This window comes from Mesitornis unicolor, unplaced genomic scaffold, assembly GCF_000695765.1.
Source record: "Mesitornis unicolor isolate BGI_N332 unplaced genomic scaffold, ASM69576v1 scaffold2287, whole genome shotgun sequence".
NCBI lineage: Eukaryota > Metazoa > Chordata > Aves > Mesitornithiformes > Mesitornithidae > Mesitornis > Mesitornis unicolor.
The window spans coordinates 25,922-46,839 of NW_010195531.1; the positions used below are offsets into that span (position 1 = coordinate 25,922).

At 47.6% G+C, this 20,918-nt stretch overlaps 1 protein-coding gene across 1 annotated transcript in view; it reads right to left on the reverse strand.

Moving 5' to 3' along the window:
• The window catches only part of GALNT16 (polypeptide N-acetylgalactosaminyltransferase 16), a gene marked incomplete at its 5' end in the record, with an annotated part of 24,863 nt that overhangs the window by 969 nt on the left and 2,976 nt on the right, over positions 1–20,918 (reverse strand). The window contains 9 exons of the mRNA XM_010188136.1: positions 7,088–7,204; positions 8,535–8,676; positions 9,692–9,775; positions 11,447–11,539; positions 12,498–12,624; positions 15,962–16,065; positions 17,104–17,188; positions 18,093–18,180; positions 20,462–20,583. Coding sequence (XP_010186438.1) covers positions 7,088–7,204; positions 8,535–8,676; positions 9,692–9,775; positions 11,447–11,539; positions 12,498–12,624; positions 15,962–16,065; positions 17,104–17,188; positions 18,093–18,180; positions 20,462–20,583 — 962 coding nt within the window. The remainder of the gene's footprint in view (positions 1–7,087; positions 7,205–8,534; positions 8,677–9,691; positions 9,776–11,446; positions 11,540–12,497; positions 12,625–15,961; positions 16,066–17,103; positions 17,189–18,092; positions 18,181–20,461; positions 20,584–20,918) is intronic.

Below are 20,918 nucleotides of genomic sequence, written 5' to 3' on the forward strand. Positions count from 1 at the left end.
GGACCATTGTGGCTGACAGTGAAAGGAAAAAAGCAGGAACGAGTCTGTGGACTTGGGCTCTCCCAGGTGAGTTTTTGCCACTTCCCTCCAGGGGGGCACAGCTGAGACCAGCGAGTTATTGGATTGAGCGCTCCAGGCTCTGGGGATTTTCCCATCACTCTTTTCAGTCACACAGACGACCTGCTCAGAATTAAGGTCTGGGTGCTCAGTCAGTAAACAGCTTAGGAATACTATGAGGATGTTTTGGCTAACCCGTGGGACTGCTGAAGAAAAAGCAGCAGCTTGACAGCATTAATTGACCTCAAAGCAGCTGCAGAAATTATATGCAAAGTGAATTAAAAAATTCCTGCAATATCCAGGCAATGTCAAAACCTAGGGACATTTTAATTCTTGGCTAACACAGCAAACATATTGCCACATGCTGTGTGGTTTAAGGCATCCAGTTATGTTCACATATGGCTGGCAGCTCTCCTCCAAATCTGTGTGCTGGTTATGTTTATTTGGAGGGCAGGGCAGTTGCAAAGCCCAGAGTAATCTATGGCTCCTGTATCACATATTCCTCCAAGATCAGAGGCAGGATCACTTGGCCAGCACTGCTAGCCCTGACTGACAGGATATCACTAAAGGAGAGCTGTTTATGCAGCAGGAAGAAGCTGATTTTAATAGGCAAAGGAATGCAGTGATGATGGAGAGGAAGATACAGTGCGGTCTGTGCACTGCAGTGTCCTCGCCAGCTGCTGCAACCCAATGACAACACAGGTCCCAGAGCCATCTGGTTCTCATCTGGCAGAAGTCTCTCTGCAAACAGCTGAAGAAGAGTTAATACCACAGAGCAGGAGCTGTACTGATGGAGTGGAAAGCAGGAGGTCTTCTCCCCTGCAAAGCAGCACACTGTGCCCAGCTGGTGCAATCCCTGCACAAGGCCTCCCCACCACTGTTTCCCAGGGTCACGGACACCTCAGTGAAGAGCCTCTGGATTCTCTCCAAAGCGCACCTAATGTGCGAAGGGAAACTCTTGCTTGTCCTCCACCCTCCTGTTGCCTCTCTCCACTTGTGCATTCCCAGCCTCGTGCTTTGCCTTCCCCTGTGCATGTGCTAGAGAATGCCCATAGCTCACCAGAAGACCCTGCTGTAAAGGACTATGCTGCTATGAGATGAGGTGGAAGACAAAGGAATTACCAAGAGACATTGGTTTTCTTCTCCCCCCTAGCTGTTCAGGAGGAAACTAGCACCACTGGGAGGCTTGCTCACGTTATTCCTTCAGATCACAGACCTGCTGCAGTGCCTTCCCTCCACGCTGAGCAAGTACCCACTGCGATGTCTGCAGGGAGAGCCTACAGCAACAGGCACAGCAGGACACCAGCAAACACACACCAGAGCATATTTTCTGCTGCTAACAAAATACACCAAATCACACACACAGAATCACAGAATCGCTCGGTTGGAAAAGCCCTCTGAGATCATCATGTCCAACCGTTCCTGTCTACCCACTAAACCATATCCTTAAGTACCTCGTCTACCCGCTCTTTAAACACATCCAGGGATGGTGACTCCACCACCTCCCTGGGCAGCCTGTTCCAGCTTCTGACAACCCTCTCAGTAAAGAACTTCCTCCTTATCTCTGACCTGAACCTCCCTTGGCACAGCTTGGTGCCGTTTCCCCTTGTTCTATCCCCCATCACCTGGGAGAAGAGACCAGCACCCACCTCTCTACAACCTCCCTTGAGGTAGTTGTAGGTGGTGATGAGCTTCTCAGTGAACCACACCACTGGCGAGCCCAACGTTTCAAGCCACCCCAGATCCCTATGTTCAACAGAAAGCGGGGCAAGGATGGGGAAGGGGGAGCAGAAATACTGAAAAGGCAACAGAGTTTAATATAAGGCTCATTTGGGCTCCAGGGAGGTGCCACACATGGAGCTATTACAAAGCATACTGACAGTAAAAGCCAAAGCAGGGCTCCTCATCTCACATGGAAGTGGTGTTTTCAAAGTGATGGACTCTACCCTTTCTGGCCAGAAACTGTGCATTGCTGCTCTCTGTGAGACACCAGAGACCCCCGACTTCACCCGAACCTTTCACAAGAGCTCCCTGCCTGACTGCCAGACCACAGGATTACCAATGGCAGCCCAACACCTAAGCCTGCAGGGACACAGCACATCTCTCCCTCAAGAAGGGTGGGATGGAAACAGGAGACAGGATGCTCGTCTGCCACTGTCAGCCACCTCAGAGCTGGGCAGGAAAAACAGGCAAACAGAGCAGACCCCTCCTGCACACACAGCCAAGCATTACAGGGAGTCCTCTCCTCTCGTCTCATCTCGCCTCCTACACCCAGACATTATGAGTGGCCTGTACTTGGATGGAAAGCATTTGGAAGACATAAGCATTGCACAATCTGAAAAATTTCGGCTTGACTGTCAGCCACCTCAGAGCTGGGCAGGAAAAACAGGCAAACAGAGCAGACCCCTCCTGCACACACAGCCAAGCATTACAGGGAGTCCTCTCCTCTCGTCTCATCTCGCCTCCTACACCCAGACATTATGAGTGGCCTGTACTTGGATGGAAAGCATTTGGAAGACATAAGCATTGCACAATCTGAAAAATTTCGGCTTGAAAATATTGTCTGGTCTCCCTTTCTTGTGCAGATGAAGATAATACAGTTTATGGGTCACAGCAGGTTTGGAGTGGAGGTGGAAAAATAAGAATCAATATTTTCTTTGAAATCCTGTGTCCTGGTCCTCTTTCCCAATGCAGATCAAAAATTTCCCCACTCTTTTGTAAAGCTCTCTCTCCATCTTCATTGTCTATCATTGTAAAGTACTTTGGGGTGACTGGATAGAAGCATTCCACGTGCAATTACTAAAAGTCAGAAATAGCCAGTCCTCTTCTACCCAGTATATAGAAGAGCTGAAAGTGTTTACACTAATGTCAGTTTTCAGGGTAATAAAAAGTCAGGTGCTTCCAGAACAGACAGGTTTTCACTCCTTCTCTTTTTCAACAGTCCATGTAAAGCTCCATTTGTCCACACTTTGGGTGATACGACACACTGAGAAGCAAGGTGGGAAAATTTCCCAGTCACATCCAGAGGCACACAGGACTTCAAACACTGTTTGTTTCACGAGAAATCGTAGCGTCCTCATTTTCAGGCTGGGGTCATATCCCCTCAGCACATTTTAATGAAATATGGCTGTTTAATAGGATTTCTCAGCATGCTTCCCGTTCTGTTGGGAAACGCTGCGCCAGCGTTTCTCATTTTCATTCTCCTGTTTCAGTGTCTGACTCTCACTTTGCCTTCTATTTGTCCTCACTGTAATACAAATTACAATGCCGCTCCCACTGTCAGTCAGAGCCAAAGCCAAAGCCAAAGGCAATAATTTGTTGTGCATTCAACTAAAAAAATGCTATTCTCCAAATAACATTATGGATAACATCCATCTGGTTTGAAATCCAGTTCTGACTGTGCAGAACAGCTCCTGGCTGGTCTTCTGCGAGCAGTGCCAGCTGTTGGTGTCGAATGATCAACAGGACCACGGAGCCAGTTAGATTTTGGTCCTGGTTCCTTTCAAACCAAGAATAGGCTGGCAGAACCAAAACCTATACAAATTTTGACCATTGTCTCGTATCCTCCTGCTTGCAAAGTTCTAGGCTTATTCTGAATACTCCAGATACAGCCCATAATACTGTAAAGCCTCTGCTAGACTATTACATGTATAGTAGATGGACTGTTGTAAGCACTCAAAAATAACAACAACATTATCTGCTCTGTGGACATGCTTAACGCACAGCAGCTGCGTAGCACGGGCACAGATTCAGTATGTTTGAAAGCAGAAAGCAACTTTAGGAGCTTTATGATGCTGTCACAAGGATTTAACCAATCTGCTCTGGTAACACTAAAAAAAATGAAGCCACGTCGTGCCCCATCTTTTGTCAGAAGTCTTCCTCCTGCATCATGCAGACACAGATACGAAGTCTGGATTCAGAAAAGTCCAAACATCTTCCACCGCAGACCTGTGATGGCAGTGACACCAGAGATGTTCAAAGCTGGGCTTTCATCACTCTGCTGTCTCCTCTTGACATATTCTGTGTGTGACGCACGTTGCCCAGGCTCACCCCCTTCCACTCACATCCCTTACTCAAGGCTCTTGCTTGTCACCTCCACCTCTCCGAAGTAGCTCAGCTTCCCTTCCTGCACTCCCACTCAGCCCCTCTGACTTTCTGAGAAGCCCGCTTGAACTGAGGAGTGGCTACTCCCCATGTGTGGTTGGAAAACACTGCTCTACCCCCAGCACTCACTCTTTGGGCTGTTAGTACCCATGGGGAGACAGGCAAGTTGTAGGGCAACTGAGGGAATTTGTTCCCTCCAGCTTTGCCTTTTCATTTTGCACTTTCAAGTTGTCAGTGGCCATTTCCTTGAAACTCAACCTCCCAGTTAACAGGAGCTGGGCTTGGGTGACATCCTAGGCAGGGGATTTTGCAAGCTGCCAACCCAGGAAGAACAAGACTCCCTCTCTGCCTCAGAACACACGCCCTGTCAGTCCAGACATGCACTCTCAGATGACCCCCATAGAAGCTGTTAAGCTTCACTCTCCATAGAATCATGGAATGGTTTGGGTTGGAATGGACCTGAAAGATCCAACCCCCTTGCCATGGGCAGGGACACCTCTCACCAGAGCAGGTTGCTCACAGCCCCATCCAACCTGGCCTTGAACACTTCCAGGGAAGGGACATCCACAACTTCCCTGGGCAACCTGTGCCAGTGTCTCATCGCCCTCATAGTGAAGAATTTCTTTCTAATCTCTAATCTAAATATACCCTCTTTCATCTTAAAACCCTTACTGAGCATCCTATCACTACCTGCCCTTGTAAAAAGTCCCTCCTCATCTTTCCTGTAGGCTCTCTTTAAGGACTGTACAGCTGCTATAAGGTCCCCCCAGAGACTTCTCTTCTCCAGGCTGAACAGCCCCAACTCTCTCAGTTGGTCCTCACAGGAGAGATGCTCCAGCCCCTGATCATCTTCATGGCTCTCCTCTGGACTTGCTCCTACAGGTCCATGTCCTTCTTATCTAGAAAGGACCTGACAGAGAAAGAGTCAGTTCCCAAAGTAAGCAGAAAACATTGTCTTAGATGCAGGTGGCCCCTTTAGAAAAAAGATGGAGGAGACAGAATGGAATAGTTTGCAAAGACCACTGACTTTGAGGCAATTAAAATCCAATGTCAGTATTAACAACTACTTTTGTGTTTATGGAAGGAAGGGACCATAACAACGTTCCCCAGGAACACGACAAACTTGAGCACTGCAAGTAGAAATCTGGCTTTATAAACAGAAATCTGAAATGGGAGTTTGGGACTTCCAAAAACCCCCCAACGTTTCAGAGCATTTCCAAATTAGATTAAAAATTCAAATGCACTTCCGCCACTTCATCCCTTCAGCCACAAGATGCTTTGGAATGGTAGCTGTGATTCAAATCAGTCTCTAATTATTCAAAATGCTTAAACTAAATCCTTGCTTACAGTCAGTTGGCAAAACGATCTGCTAGGTCAAGTCCTTGATTTAAGTGCAGTTTGTTCACATAAGGTAATGGAAAACAACGGCTCACATCCTTATGTGTGTGGGCACGACTTTACAACGAGCCTGTATATAATCAACCCATAAAGGCTCAATAAATCCTATTCCAGCAGCAGAATGAGGCTCCTTATGTTAGTTTGGATTATTCTCTCTTCTGGCTGCTAAGGCCTGCACTCCGCCCCTCTTCAGGGGACCCTTGTCCTTCCATGACAGGGGAGGCAGGGAAAGACAGCAGATTTTGGCAGCTGCTAGAGTCCTCTCTGCTGCCAGGGAGGAAAATGCTGCAAGGCACCTAAGGGGAAGCTAAGTGACCTAATTACACAGCAAGGGGGTGAGCGATTACCAACAAGAAGCAGGCAAGCACAGCCCACCCGGGATATCCTTGCAAGGCTAATCCAAACTCAGAGTTTTCCCAGCGTATTCATGGTGACAACTCTTCAAGACATTTCTGCATTAACCAGCCCTCCAGAGGAAAGTCTACACAGGCTTTTCCATAAATAGGCAAGACTGGATTTCAGTGCTTTCTTTCAGGAAGAACTAAATTCAGAGATTTGTACAGCATTAAAAAGTAGTCACAAAAGAGAATACTGCTGAGGACTGGTAGCAAGCTGAGGCAGCTCCTACTTTTGGGCTACCAAAACAACTGATGTGTCAGAAAACACAGAGCCAGCACAGCCTTAGAGGACAGAAAATTTGTTCTCTCTTGGTGTTGAGGGAAGCACAGGAACCGGGGATGAAACAAGCCCAGTTCCCTGCCTGCCTGTTGTGTTTTGCCCAGTTCTGATTAAAAGGTACGTCACATTTCTGTGAGGGCATCCTGGCCACCACAGAGGCCATCTCTGACCTTGTGCTGTAAGGAAAAATGACTTGTGTCCTGACAGATCAGGGAGGCACATCTTGGAAACAGCATAAGAGCGGCAGACCTGCATTTTCTTGGGAACACTGCATTTTGTTGGGAACACTGCTGCTGGGTATTTTTCCCCAGGGAGCAGTTCGGGTTTAACATACGGTGCTTTATGTCAGTCAGCATTTCCCAAATGAGCTGCACACACTCAGTTTTGAAGGTCTGTTCACATGTCCAAAGACAGCACAAAAACCACAGTTCTCCCACTTCTAAACAAGTAAACAACTGATGGCACACACCATCCTTCCCTTGGGTGTCTCAAAGCACTTATCTGCTGCTTATCTACCCCTCTCTGATGCTGTGCTCCATCCATGCACTGGTGGGGCTGAAGGTCAAAGTATCCAAGGAGCAAGGTCAGGGTGCTACTGAGCTGGAGCCAACCCCGCTGCTGAGGGCCCAGGCAGAGCAGGCACCCACACACTACTGTGGTCTGTGCTCCCCGCCTCGGCTGCGGGCAATCTCACGCATCAGAGCTTACAAAACACACCAGAGAGAGAAATGCAGAAGACAGAGGGAACTAGTTACACACTTGGATAGTACTAGGTTTGCCCCTACAGGCTGCACTGATGTAGGAACACTGGTATGTGGCAATGGGATTAAAACCAGGCGCAGTTACCTACCTGTCTGCCGTCTTTTTGATTGCAGGCTTCCAGTGTGATTTGAGAGCCAGCAGAGAAGGAGGTAATGGAAAGACACTTGTCCTGCTGTCTAATTAAAGGGTCGCTGAATACCCACTCCTTTGGCATAAGAAAAAGAAAGATTCCATTAGGATCATAACGGCGACCAGAGGAGAGACAAAGAGTTTTTTCTATCAGATAACTCAAAAACCTGTATCCTTCGCTCAACTCTTACCAGAGGCTCCCTGGGAAGACTATGGCAGCAGTCTTCACCCGATCAGAAGCTTATGCTCAGGCTTGGTGCACCATGACTATTTCAAAGCCTGTAGCTGTCTCCCATGTCCATCTGAGCTGCCTGATTAACCCTGGATCCCACGCAACTCCTTGCTCTGCGGCTTTACAGATTTAGGCCTACAAAGCAGGAAGGACCCCAACCACTTGTTTACATGATGGGCCACTGCTTCTGCCTACTTTACATGTTACAGAACATGCCTGCCATGTATCTGGGACCTAGAGATTAGCAAGTGAAGCAAAACACATGCAAGCATATCCATGGATATGAATATATGATCACTCATCACTTACATCACCAGCACACATAAAGCACAAGCCTCTTCATTGTTCCCTCCTCTCACTAGTTGGATAACTGACCCAATCAACTATTATTATTATACTTTCCCCAAGGAAGAAATACAAAACTCATTAAGTTTCAGAGATTTCAAATGGTAACGACATGGAACGATGAGTCAGATTAAATGGCATGTTGAATGCTGGCTGCAAACTGGTTAACAGATGTGAACATGTATTTTCTGGCGTAAAATATCCTCCTGTGACCCTTAACTTTCTCAAACTGCTTCCCTGCTGAGTTTGGTCACCAAAAGAAGAGACCGAGCACAGATCCTCGGCTGGTATAAACCAGCAAGCTCCACTGCAGTTAGGAGAGCTGCACCAAATTACTACAGCTGGGTATTGAAGCTCTATTTGGTCTTCACACTCAGATCTATCTGTAAACCAGTACAATTCAAGCCATCTGCAGCTACAGCTGAACTGGCAGACCAAGCAACGGTTCTGATTCTGGGAAAACCTCTCATTCACATGCCAAGGTACTACCTGAGCAGGACCAGCACACGCCAACCCAGGACCGGTTCTCATGGGCTGGGTAATGAAGCAGAGCGTGCCCAAGTAACAGTGAGTGGGCTGCAGACGTACTGCAGACCCGAGCACACAAGCACTATTTGTTGCCTTTGAGTGATGAAAACCTTCCAACTCTACGCCTGACTGCTAGGTCTGTTGAGCCAGCAGAGCTCTAAGAGATGGGCACACCTTCTTTTACTGCTTACTGTTAAAATCATTAACAGGTCCAAATCCTTCATTCACCTCCGTACAAACCCACCAAGGCCAGAGGTGCCTCTATGTTCACCAGCAAGCACCAAACTGAAGCCCACCTTACCTGAGTGACGGGCGGATTGTTCACTGTTCCTTTACAGACTGCCACGCCAGCCAGTGTATTCCCTGTGGTATCCTGTGTCCGAGACTCCAGGCAGTTTCCCCCTTGTTTAATTATTCCTGGAATCAGCTCCTTTTCAGGAACCCTTGAAGTAAAATGACAGTTGCATGGCACTTTGTACACAGAAATGTCCAAAGCACTCACACATCTATGAGGGTGTAGCTGGCCCCTTACTGAAACATAGTCCCCTTCATTTGACAGAAAATGAACAATATCATGCTAGCTATTCACTGGAAATGCCTGGAGGATGCAAAAGTTAATGAAGAACCTGGGCAGAGGGTTAGTACTCTTGTTTCAGAGGGCATAAGGTGCTTTATGTGCATCCCAGGCAGTCCAGTGTGATGCCTCTTCTGAAAGAGGCCATTGCCAGTAAAAAGCCATATCCGATTATCTTCTGCCTCTCCCTTTTCCAGAGTCTTCCCCACAGTGTTAGGACATATTCACTGTCTCATAGATAGCAATACAAGAAAGATCTGTCAAGGCCAGGAAACAGCTGGATGTTTTAGCCTTGGCCCATGTTAGCTATAGAATTTGCTGGACTGAGATGTAAAGATGTATTGCCCGGCTGTGTTAGCTAGCAAGTGCTAACAACACAGCTCTGCCCGGGCTGCCTCCCAGCACAGCAATGCCACAACATGACCCGGGGCAGGGAAAACCACGGGCGCAGCTGGTTCTGGCATTCACCAAGGCTTCCTCTGAACCACCTCCACCTCTGCACTGAGGCTGTCCAGCTCTACTTGACTCGACTACCTTCAGGCAGAGCGTCCAACAGGCAAAAAAACCAAGCCTTAACTTGGAGGGATGTAGTGCCTCAGCACTTATCTACACTCCACACCTTCAGAAACACCACTGCTGCTCATCTCTGAGGGACACCCGCATGGGGCAGAGCAGAGGGCTCCCAGAAGCAGGAGCAACAAACCTGTTATGGAGTTGTTGTGATTATAAAAGCCAGGAAATCACAGGAGGTGTCTCACCGAAAAGAACAGAGGAAAATACTTTCCAAGCGTAAGTCTCTCTTTTGCCCTGTGCCACCAAGGCCCAGCTTCTTGCTGTGACCCACCTACCAGATCCTTCAGAGATTTCCACAAGCAGAGACTCACTTGAGCTCGGGGTAGACGTTCTCCAGATACCACTGGAAGGATTTACAGTTCAGTTTGCGCCGCTGCTCCACTCGGTCTGCAATACTGGAAACACAGGCAGGTTGTTGAGGATAAAGCAGTGAACGGGAGGAAGGGCAACCCAAGATCGGCCAGGAGCTTTGGGGAAGCCTGTAAGACTTCTTCCCCTTACTTCTCCAGCCTAGTTGTTGCTGGGTTCAGAGCACTAGCAGTGGCCTGAGGTGAGAAGGAGGTGAGAAGCAAGTGGTATGAAATAGAAAAGGAAAATACAAACACCTTCAGAGAGCAATTCTTGCTCTTCCTTTGGCTCAGAATGAAGGCAGGGCCCAGGTCCCACAGTGTTAAATAAGGAGAGGCTGCTGTACTGCCCATACCTCAGGAGAATGTACTTGGATCCTATATTCACATTGAAATTGTGGGGAAGGAGGGTCCGTTTTAGGCCCAGTTGATAGCGATGGTGTCAGAGGCATTTACATTCTAAAATCTTGATTTAATGCATGTTCACAGGGCTGTTGCTACAGGTCAAGAAATCAGCTGAAAGAAAATCCTGCAGCTCTGCTCCAGCTCTTATTCAGCCAACGCTGCCAGTAAAGCCCCTAGGAAGTGTGCGTGAACAAGAACTGAAGTTTTTCACCCTAAAACACATTAGCAATATATCCATGTTCAACGTGCAATAGCTGTTTCCTTCACAAGCAGCAGGGTTACTTGCTATTTGGCCCCAGTCCAGCTGCTGCAGTCAGCTCAAGGACAGATGAATTGGGTAGGCAAAGCTATTTGCACAAAAATATGTAATGCATCATGATAATAAAGCATGATGTACAACAGAAACGTGTGTGGGGGTCAGATCAAACCTGCTTATCATCAAATAAGCAGGAGACGCATCATTACCCAGTGCATGTAGCTACACATTTGAGATAAAACCACATTTGCAAAGTCCTTATGCTGATAGAGCAACAGTCACTTGTTCACAGGCAGATACAACCCACAGATATACACCGCTCCGGGGATTTTTCACATTTATTTGGGAGCCACAGGGGTTTGTTAGCACAGAGAGTAAGCTCTCCCCTCATCCCAGGTTCTGGTGTCCACCACTGATTTCTGGGTCACAAAGAACACTTTAACCCGTAACATCCCATGTGGTCTGGAGACAGCTTTAGCAAAGGTGCAGTAAGGAGCACGATTCTGCATAGGACTGGGCTCAGCAGGTGCTGGAGGCGAGTCACAGCCAGGCTGTGTTTCTAAATGAGATGTCTCAGCCCTGGCCATGCTCTCTCCTGCCCTACAAACCAAACCACCCATTCATCTATCAGGAAAGAGGGGAGCGCACTAAGTGCAACCTGCTCCATGTGCCAGCTCTCTGTGCTTGCACTGTGATTCTGCATCCGCACAGGAACTTTGGATCAAGCTCTAATAACTCCACAGCTCACATTTCCAGAGCAGCTGCACGCTGTGTTAGAAAATATTCTTATCTATCCACTTAAAATGTCTGGCCTTTTAATTTCATTACAGATCCCTTTGCCCTTCTGCTAACAAATGATTTATGCAGGGTTACTGAGGAAAAAATAAAGTGAAGTGGAAGCAAATCTTGTTAGCCAGACACTCAAGCTGCAACCTCCCTGGCAAGCCAGCCATTGAGAGCATCTGTTTCCCATACTTAGCCCCAAAGATCAAAAATCTGTTTCTTGCCAACAAGGGGCTTACCAGAGCCCTCCTACTGAGGTTTAGGGGGCTGCTTACCTTCCAAATGACTTCCCAATGGCAGATGGCCGGGCCTCATAGTAGTACTGCTTGTATTCATCCATCCACACCTCTGCTGTGCGCTTGGTGTTCCTGCAGGGGGATGAGGAGATGCTTTGCTGCGTGCCGCTGGAGAACCTGCCCTCCCAGTGAGCAGGCACCGGGCGGGCAGACCCAAGGCCTGTCTGCCAAAAGGGAGTGAGAGACAGGCCCAAACAGGAAACACACATGAAGTACACACGGATAGAGATTGAATGTGCTAAGTCTACAAAGTGTTACGTCCACAAAGTCTTGCAAGGACGCTTCAGTTCAGAAATAACATTTCTAACAGCCGTAACATACCATGATTTTTTCGCACATGCCCCCTCTGCAGACAGCTGGACGGACTGCCACCATCAACCTGCTTTACAGTGTCCCTTCCCCCAGATTAGAATAACACCACGAATAATACAGCTTGGAAAGCACCTCTAGGTATCACCTGGTCCAACCTCCTGCCCAAAGCTTCAGGTTAGGTCATGTTGTGCAGAGTCTTGTCTGGTGGAGTTTCGAAATCTCCAAGGATGGAGATTTCATCGCATCTCTGGGTCCTTGTGCCAGTGCTTAACCACTGTCATTGTGAAGCACTTAGTCTCATCTTTTTTTATTCCTATCTGTCCTGCAGTGGAAGTTGTCCTTAGCGCTTGTCCCAGAGCAAAGAGTGGCTCTCTGGACTCAAAGGCAGCTCAGAGACAGCAGAGGTGACTAAGGACTGCTGATACACAGGCACATGTCATAGGACAGTACCCACGAATGGCCAGGGTCTCTCTCTGGGGTACTGCTCCCCACTCCATTGCAGACTGAGGAAGAACAAGACACACCAATACAAACGACAGAGAAGGGAACAGGTTTTGTTCACAAGAAACAGGAACTCATTCTTTCCTTGAGAACAGACACTCAGCCACAAGCTGTTCTCCTCTGTCATCAGCAGAAAGACAACAAGGAGTTCAGGTTTATTTGGACATGCCCAAGATCGAGGTGACCTGGCTGCTACCAGGACCTACCCAACACCTACTTGATGTAAGTCAGTGCGTTGCCCTCAGGGAAGTCATAGGGATGGCGCTTCCTGAACACATGCCCCACTCGACTGCAAGGCACGATCTCCAAGCTGCCACCACACATCCACACTCGGAAAGAGAGCTCTGGAAGAGACCCCAAAGAGTCAAACAGCTGCAGGCAGATCGGAAGCATTACCAGGAAGGGCAACTTCAGCAGTGTGCCTGCAAACCTTGCCCCTCTGCTCTACAGGTATTGCCTGCAACAGCAAAATCGGGAAAAGCGAGGCCATGGTGAAAGTGGAAAATCTGTCCTTCCTTTGTTAAAACAGGGGCAACCCTTGCGGCTCAGAGACTTTCAGCCTTCTCCAGGCCCACTCCTCTCTTCGGTCCCCCAAGCACTTCAGTGAGACACCTTTCCCTCTGACCAGGCCCTTGTGGTTGCTGTCAGGCCTTCAGGATGGCACCTGGCAACAGACTGAGATCACTCCCACACCCACCTTGGTTTGGACTTGTGTAACTCTCCAGCCTTGCACATGGATGGACGAAAAAAAGAATTCACCACGTAAAGCAAATGATGTGAGGCAGAAAGGGAGTTTAGGAGACAAGGAAAAAGAAGAGAACAAGACGAGGGCATAGGAAGTGAGTCAATAGCTGGAGCAGGGTCCTCTCCCTCATACCTCCACGTTAGCCACCCTACAATATCTTCCTGTTCTTGCTCTGTTCAGCAATGTTAGTAAAATAAATTTTAGGAAAGTGGATGACTGGGTTACAGTTTGTCACCAGTTGCCTCTGCTGGGGGAGCCACTGAGAGCAGAAACCAGTCTCATAGTGTGACTATAAAAGCACGGAAAAACCCCTTCTACTTGAAGCAATCCGGCTGGTCCTGAAGCTAAATCCAACATTTTGTTAAAGGATTAGAAAAACACGGAGCTTTGATATACAGGCGCTCTTTGCATCACAGAAGAGACGCGACCTCGCTCAGGCTTACGGGTCTGTCCTCGCAAGTTTAATCGCTGACACCACTGAGGGGTTTTCCACTTACACTTCATGTGGTGGTGAGAAGAGGAGGAGGAAGAAGGGAAACTAAAATTAGCTGGGTAGTTTGGTAGTCCTTACCACACGGGCTTCAGGCTGTGTAGACTGATTGCTTCAAAAACTTTATTCAGTTAGGATCTCCCTCCAGTAATGCTTGAGTTATGGGGCTCTGATGTTTAGAAATTAAAAAGAAATGATGTATCCAGAACTAATGGCTGTTTCAAAGCATGTACGCACACTAACATCTTCCCAACCTTCATCTTTCTCCATAGCTTTCCTCTCTAGCTCCTGGGAAAAGTTGTTTGATCATTGTGAGGTTTTTTTTGGAGGGGAAGATGGTGTACTTAATCTAGCATCAAAGTATAAAAAACACTTTAGTAGACTGCATTTTGTGACATTTCTTACAGCTCTTGTCTCTCCCTGACTCTTTCCTAGAGCTTATTATTTTCAGCCTCTTTTCAACAGGGAGTTCCAGCTTCCAAGAGAGGGTGAGTTTTAAGAACAACAAAATAAAACCCAGGCCAAAACACAAGTTTCTGTGTCTGGTGGTGTGTCCAGCTGGCATTTGCTCTCCTGGAATGAGGTTCTGATTCACTCTGGCCCGTAACAAAACCAAAACTCTCAATCTAGCACGTATAAAGTGATGTCCGCTTCCCAAGAGAGGATTTCTCATGCTGTACTCATATCCTAGGCGCACAGACAGACTGCACGTCCAGGTTTGTAAATAACAGAATTCTTGAAAGATGAGGTTAAAGAATGCAGATTTTGGGCACGGAAGAAAAAATGGAGATCAAACGTAGCTTATTAAGGACTTTCAACCATCCTCTGATGGAAAGCACAGGAGAAAATTTTGCTGTATATTTTCCAGGACGTGACCTAGTCCATCTATGTTTTAAATGACTTAATCACTGTGGCTTTTCCCCATCACAATGGGAAAAAAAGGGGTTTACCAGCACAAATCCGGATGGAGGGATATTCAGGCAGCTGGTAATACCCCATCATTTCTGTGTACCTGCTGCGTGTGTAGATTCTGTACCCCGCTCTGTGCCCTTTCTGTACATTCTCTTACCCTGTTTCCTCACAGGAAAAAGAGTTTCAAAGAAGTCGATTAAAAATGGCCTTTGTGGGCAGGGTATGGCACATCTCACCTACCCAAATTAGTCAGAACCACTCTTTCACCTCACCTGCAAATGCTGAATTAAGAGCTGAATTAAAGTTAGCCTGACAAGAGCAGTTCTGCAGAGGCTTAGGGGCAAGAAGGGCTGTGGGTGTGCAGGTAATTTACTGCCACTTATGGCAGACAGCTCTGCTTAGCATTGAGGTACTGACACACACAAAAGACACCACCACTGAGCTCCCAGGTGGGCAGAAGCAGGCAACCAAAAGCCTAAGGAAAGTGTACCCTGATATTCTGTTATCTCCTGGTTTGAGAGAGCATTTCAGAAAGAAACCGCTCTCCCAGCTGTGTTCAGAGAAACAAAAGGTTCCTCTTCCTGACTATTTCTTTCTTTCCTATTGGTCCTATAGGTGCTAGAAAACACCACATAAATTCTACTTTAAAGTTATTTATTTACACATCTCTGACATTTATGGAAACTGTGGAAAGAGAATAATTTTTTGGCAGTGTTAGCTACTGAAAAGTCTATTTAAACTGACTGCAAAGCAGAGGAAGGCTTTTATGTCTTCAGCTCCACCTGCACCATTTCTAAATGAATGCCCCCAATACTTGGAAGTCTCTGTGAGCCTCTTTTCAATACTCTTCTTCCTTTAGTCACTGACACCTGGTGACATTGTGGCTCCCTTCACACAGGGCAAAGAGAGATGCCTGGAATATCTGTGCCACCATTAAGTGCAAGGAGATGGGCTCAAGCACCATGCCCTATCAGTGCACAGACCACCCCGGGCCTCTGAATTTCTCAGAAGTTTGTGATGCCCAGTATGCTTCTAAGCATTTGCATTCTGAATCTATTTGTACCCAAATTCCACTTACAAAGAGGCGTGTTTGATTAGGAAAAACCTCCTTCTGACCTATCAAGTTGGGAGAGCAACTCAGACTTGCCCAGGAAAGAGGAAGAGGTGTAAGAAGAGAGGATAACAGTGACTGTCCACCTCAGAGCTGGGGTGACACAGCCTGTCATGTGAAGGACTGGAGGAATATTCTTCAAAAACAAGCTACAATTTAAATAAAAGAAGGTTCCTCTTTCTTACTTGTACTGTGGAAGCACCTGTGTAGTAGTGTGTGTGCCTGATTGCTAAAAGTCTCCGTTTACTTTGCACAAAGCTGAGAGCGATGCAATTCTGACCGACATGGGGACTGGATTACCTGACCATGTCCCTAGCCTTGTATCAATGTGCAGGCCAGCCCTCTTGAAAGGAGAGTTCTGGCAGGCAGTGAAGACTGGGAAGTGGTCCTGTGTGTCATCCCCCTGAAACACACTAAACTTACCAAAGTTTTCTCCTCCCCAGATGTCCATTTGAGTATCGTATTTTCCCAGGTGGTTAAACCAGGACTTGTCGATCACAAAGATGCCTCCTGCTATGACAGGTGTCCTGGAAAATGAAACACAAGCCCACACAAAATAATCACATGTGTATGTAGCACTGCCATCTTCATTTTTACCATCTGTCCAGGTCTGGCAAATTGTATCTCATTTAAAAGAGAAAAACAGCAGAGCTGGGACATGAACCTGCAGCAGGCTTCTGAGATCCCCCTCACTAGATCATCCTCCTGAATTTGTTAGATCATCCTGCAAGCACTACATGAGTAACGCTGTGTGTTTTCCATTTATACAAACACACGTGGTGTGGAGGAATGACAGGGGCAGCGTCTGATGGCTGTGTTCACCACGCAGACACAGTGTGAGAGACTTTGCTGAACGTACTGCTCTGCTGTTAGCAAGCTGGTTGCTTCTAGAGTACAAATCAGAGGCTCACAAATTACACAGAGGAATCGAACCATACTTTTATGTTACAAACAGGGGGCTGTCTGCCTATACAGACAAGCACTGTGACTTTTTATATCAGGATTTGTCACATTCGACATTCCTCAGAGCTACGGACACAGCAGCGAGGCTGGCAACAACTGCTCCAGCCAACAGAGTCTGTTTTGTCCATGGGCACGCGTATTTAGGAGGGGAGGATAATTCTGTGCTCAAATTACTAGGCAAGATTCAGTTCCCAGGTCTGCTTTACACTTCCTGGGTAACTGTTTAGCTGCTTCATTCCTTAATTCTTCACCTGGAAGATGAAGGTAATTGAAAACCCCCAGAGGGATTTCTGAGGCATTCAGAGTGTTGAGTGAGACCACAAAAACAAGCATATAGAAGAAGAGGTGGCTCATGGAGGTGGCAGGCCTTACAAGCCATGTAAGCCTTACAAGTGTGTAATTGCTATTCTTACAATATTCAGGGAGTAACACACTCAGAATTAGGATACAGACAGAAAATAACACGAAGAGTTCATCATTACCAAGTGAACATTGTGGCATTTCATCCTCAGTGAGGCAGTCCCTATACGCTCCTTGCCATACAGGTGAAGGCTTAGTAAAAGCATTTGGAGGACTGTACACAGTCCATCAGAGACAGCTACCTTATAGACTGAGTTGGGTCTGTTCTGGACATCTTCTGCTCTATAGGAATCTGCTCCCACTTAAAGTGAAGGCTCCAGTCAAACCCTGAGAAGGAAAAAAACCACATCAAATAGGTTTTGTTATTGTTTTTTCACTTGCTTCACTGACAGCCTCCACCTTTACATCACAGGCTACCTCTGCTTTCCTTCTCTGACCTCCCTCATGGTCTACCCAAAATGGCAAGAGTCTATCCTAATGTAGCTAAGAATTCACCAGCTTCTGTCTTGGCATCCTCATCCCTTAGATCACAGATCGCTGCTGAGCTCCACTCCGTATCTTCAGGACAGCGTTGTCAGCGTGTTTTGGCCACTCTGTCTTACACTTCACTGTCTGCCAAAGTTATGTGGCTTTAATCAAAGGACTTTGTAGGATGTGATGTATTCTGGGAACAAAGACCTGCAGACCATTGTAACCATCACCTCTCTCAAGACTATCATTTCTTTATAGTTGGCCTGTGGCGGACAGTCGAGCACAGCACAGTCACTAACATTATACTGGTGTTAAGGGTAGCCACAAAAGGAGTAGCCTTTGGCTGGCAAGCACAAGCAGTGAACCCCGGCCAGAGAAGAAGAGCACCAGGCACTGTGGGTAACCACAGGAAGAGCTGCAAGGGGGTTCAACTGCCTGGCAGATAGAAGCAGGAACTGGAAGGCCCTGTCAGACTCCAGTATCCATACTGTGTTATGGTATTGTGTTGTGTTTAATCGGTTAATTAAGCTCTGAAAGTGCAAAATGTTGTGACAGTGATGCAAGCTCCAGAGGAGAACACTAGCTGGGTTCTGTTTTAACTCTGCAAAAGATCTGAATTTCCAAGTTGCAGGAAAAAAGAGGACAGAGAACCCATCAGGAAAGATCATCACTGTTTTCTTGGAAAGGCAAAGAGAACATAAATTATTTTTCATGCACCATCCCTCAGGCCTAACTTACAGAAGCTATTCATTGTACCCACCTCCTCTCAAATCTGCTGACGCTGCCAGGTAGGCAAAATTATCCAGGCTGATAACATCTATGATTGGACTCACCACTCGAGTATAATCCTGAGGGAGAGAGAGAGAAAGCAAGAAAAAAAAGGAGTCAGGTTTTTCTGGAAGGTCAAGGGTGCCAGAGATCAGAAAACACAAAGTTGCCCTTGTAAATCTTTGTCTGGCATCTCCAGTACAGTTCTGGCAGCTGAGCAAGTGATCTGTGGCCACTACATCCACACGTGGAGATGGTGGTTATTAGCTAACTGCATGCCATGGGCATGGGGAACGGCGCCTGGGACCCCAGTACTCAGGACTGCTGCTAAGAAACAGCTCTTTATTTCCTGCCCAAGTGACAGGACATGAATCACTGTCCCCAAGGTTTTGTGCGTGGTTTTGCTATCTATGACAGCATACCTGCTGCTCAGCCATCCTTGAATGAACTCATTATCATCAGCGTAGAAATGATCAACACACTGAGACAGCATCTTCATCTTACTATGAATCAAGACTTCACATTAAGAATCACAGTGCAAATTGAAAACAACATAATATTATAATATTAAGATACTGGAGATACTTTACTGGCATTAAGGGGTATAGATATTTACAGCTTTCCTTTGCAATCCTTTTCTGAAGTAGACGTTGAGACTTTAACAATATTTCAACATCATGAGACACAGCATTAAAGAGTGCCGTGATAGCTGAAACAAGTGATAAAACTGGGAGAGCTGTCCATGCCAGAAACAGCATCTTGTTACCAGACAGCTGCCAGCCTCCATGCCTTCCCTATTAAACCTCCATTCTGTGGCTTGCAATAGCTCCCACTGCTGTGGCCCCCTTGGCCAGCACGGCACATCCCAGGCAAGAGCCCATCATCCATGCACGTTCCCCTCTGTTCTGTACGAGCATGGCTCCCTCCAGTACCCACCTGGCAGCCTGGGCTGGGTAGGGCAAGTCTGAAATCTGAACCAGGATGCATCCCAGAAATGTAGGAAGTAGGTCAGAAATAGGCTGCCTTGAAATCTGCTCACTAAATAATAGTGGTGTTGGCACCCAAGCTTTCGCAACTTAGATCCCTTCCTGACGAAACTAGTGAGGTCCTTTCTGCCTGGGGACCCCTGTGCTGCTGCTGCTGCAGCTTGACTTAAAGAGCGGCAGTAAAGTAAATATTTATGGGCTTCCGAGATGGAGGATTTATTGAGCAGGGAGAAAAAAAGCTGAAGCTTTTAAGTCATCAATCCTGAAGTTTCAACTTCTTCCACTCTCTCTTATTAAGCCAAGAAAGACATGAACACAAGGCAACATTAGAGCCTCCACCCCTTCTCTTGGGGCCCATTACTCCACGGCATCCTCCTTTCAGAGCAGGGGATCAATCCCAGCCACTTACAAGCATGGCTGTGACTTCTCCCATTACCTCTCCCCAGTTTGCTCCATATGTTTCCCCTACAGTGCAGTCAGGGTGACAGCTGCTAATATTCCTGTCTCGTCATCACTCTTCCAGCCTCACACCAATCCTTTCCCAAGTGAACCAGCAAAGGGACATCCCTGCACTCACAGGCAGCTCCTCTGCACTAGGAAGCCACCTGCATGCAGGTGGTGTGTGTTGGCAGCTTGGCAGAAGCATTAATGGAAGGAGAATTTTGGCAGTGACAAAGCAGAGGGGAAGGTCCAGCAGCAAGAAGGGAGATGGCAATCATGGAAAAGTTGCACAGTGTGTGCTGCAAAGTGGCTGTCCTACGAGGTGGGCAGGAAGCACAAAGTGGCTGTCCTACGAGGTGGGCAGGAAGCACAAAGTGGCTGTCCTACGAGGTGGGCAGGAGGCACAAAGTGGCTGTCCTACGAGGTGGGCAGGAAGCACAAAGTGGCTGTCCTATGAGGTGGGCAGGAAGCACAAAGTGGCTGTCCTACGAGGTGGGCAGGAGGCACAAAGTGGCTGTCCTACGAGGTGGGCAGGAAGCACAAAGTGGCTGTCCTACGAGGTGGGCAGGAAGCACAAAGTGGCTGTCCTACGAGGTGGGCAGGAAGCACAAAGTGGCTGTCCTGCGAGGTGGGCAGGAGGCACAGCACCTGCACTAGACATGAGGTGCAAGTCGGTGGTTCAAGCACTCACCATTGCATCCCATCACTCAGCACCTCCTGCCCTGCCACACTGGCAGGAGAACGTAGAAGCCCATCAGGGATCTCTTGCCCATATAGCTCAGGCTGTACCTTCCTCTGTAACAGTCTGTCTGAGATGAGGAGTAGCTGGGCAGGCTTTGTCCTCACCAGCATTGCTAATGGCATGTGAGGATAGAGGATCCACCAGTACAAGACAGCCAGCCCCATCTACCGCAGAGGGGGACATGGTGCTCACCTCTTTTACTCTCTGAAGCATTGGCTGCAGCCACTCGCTGTTGACTTCACAGTGGCTGTCCAAGAAGGTGAGAATGTCAGCAGCAGCCACTTCAGCTCCTCGCACCCGAGAGCGAATTAGCCCTGCAGAGAGGAAAGAGCAGCAGCAGAGCAGTAAGGTTAGGAAGGGAAACAACTGACCCTCCTTCAGAAAAAACACGATGTGTGGCCATTACAGGGGAAGAGCAGATGACTCTCCTAGATCACACCTCCATCAGGAGCGACCCTCTTTCAGAAAAAACATGACTCTCCTAGATCACACCTCCATCAGGAGCAGAGAGCAGCTTTAGCAGGGCAACCCCCGGGGAACACTGTCAGCTGAGCCCTTCCAGCACACAAAGAATGACCTCGCCTGTCCCTTCTGTCCATGCACGGAGCTTTCATCTGGCTCCTGCTGTGATGCCATCCTCTTTCCCCTC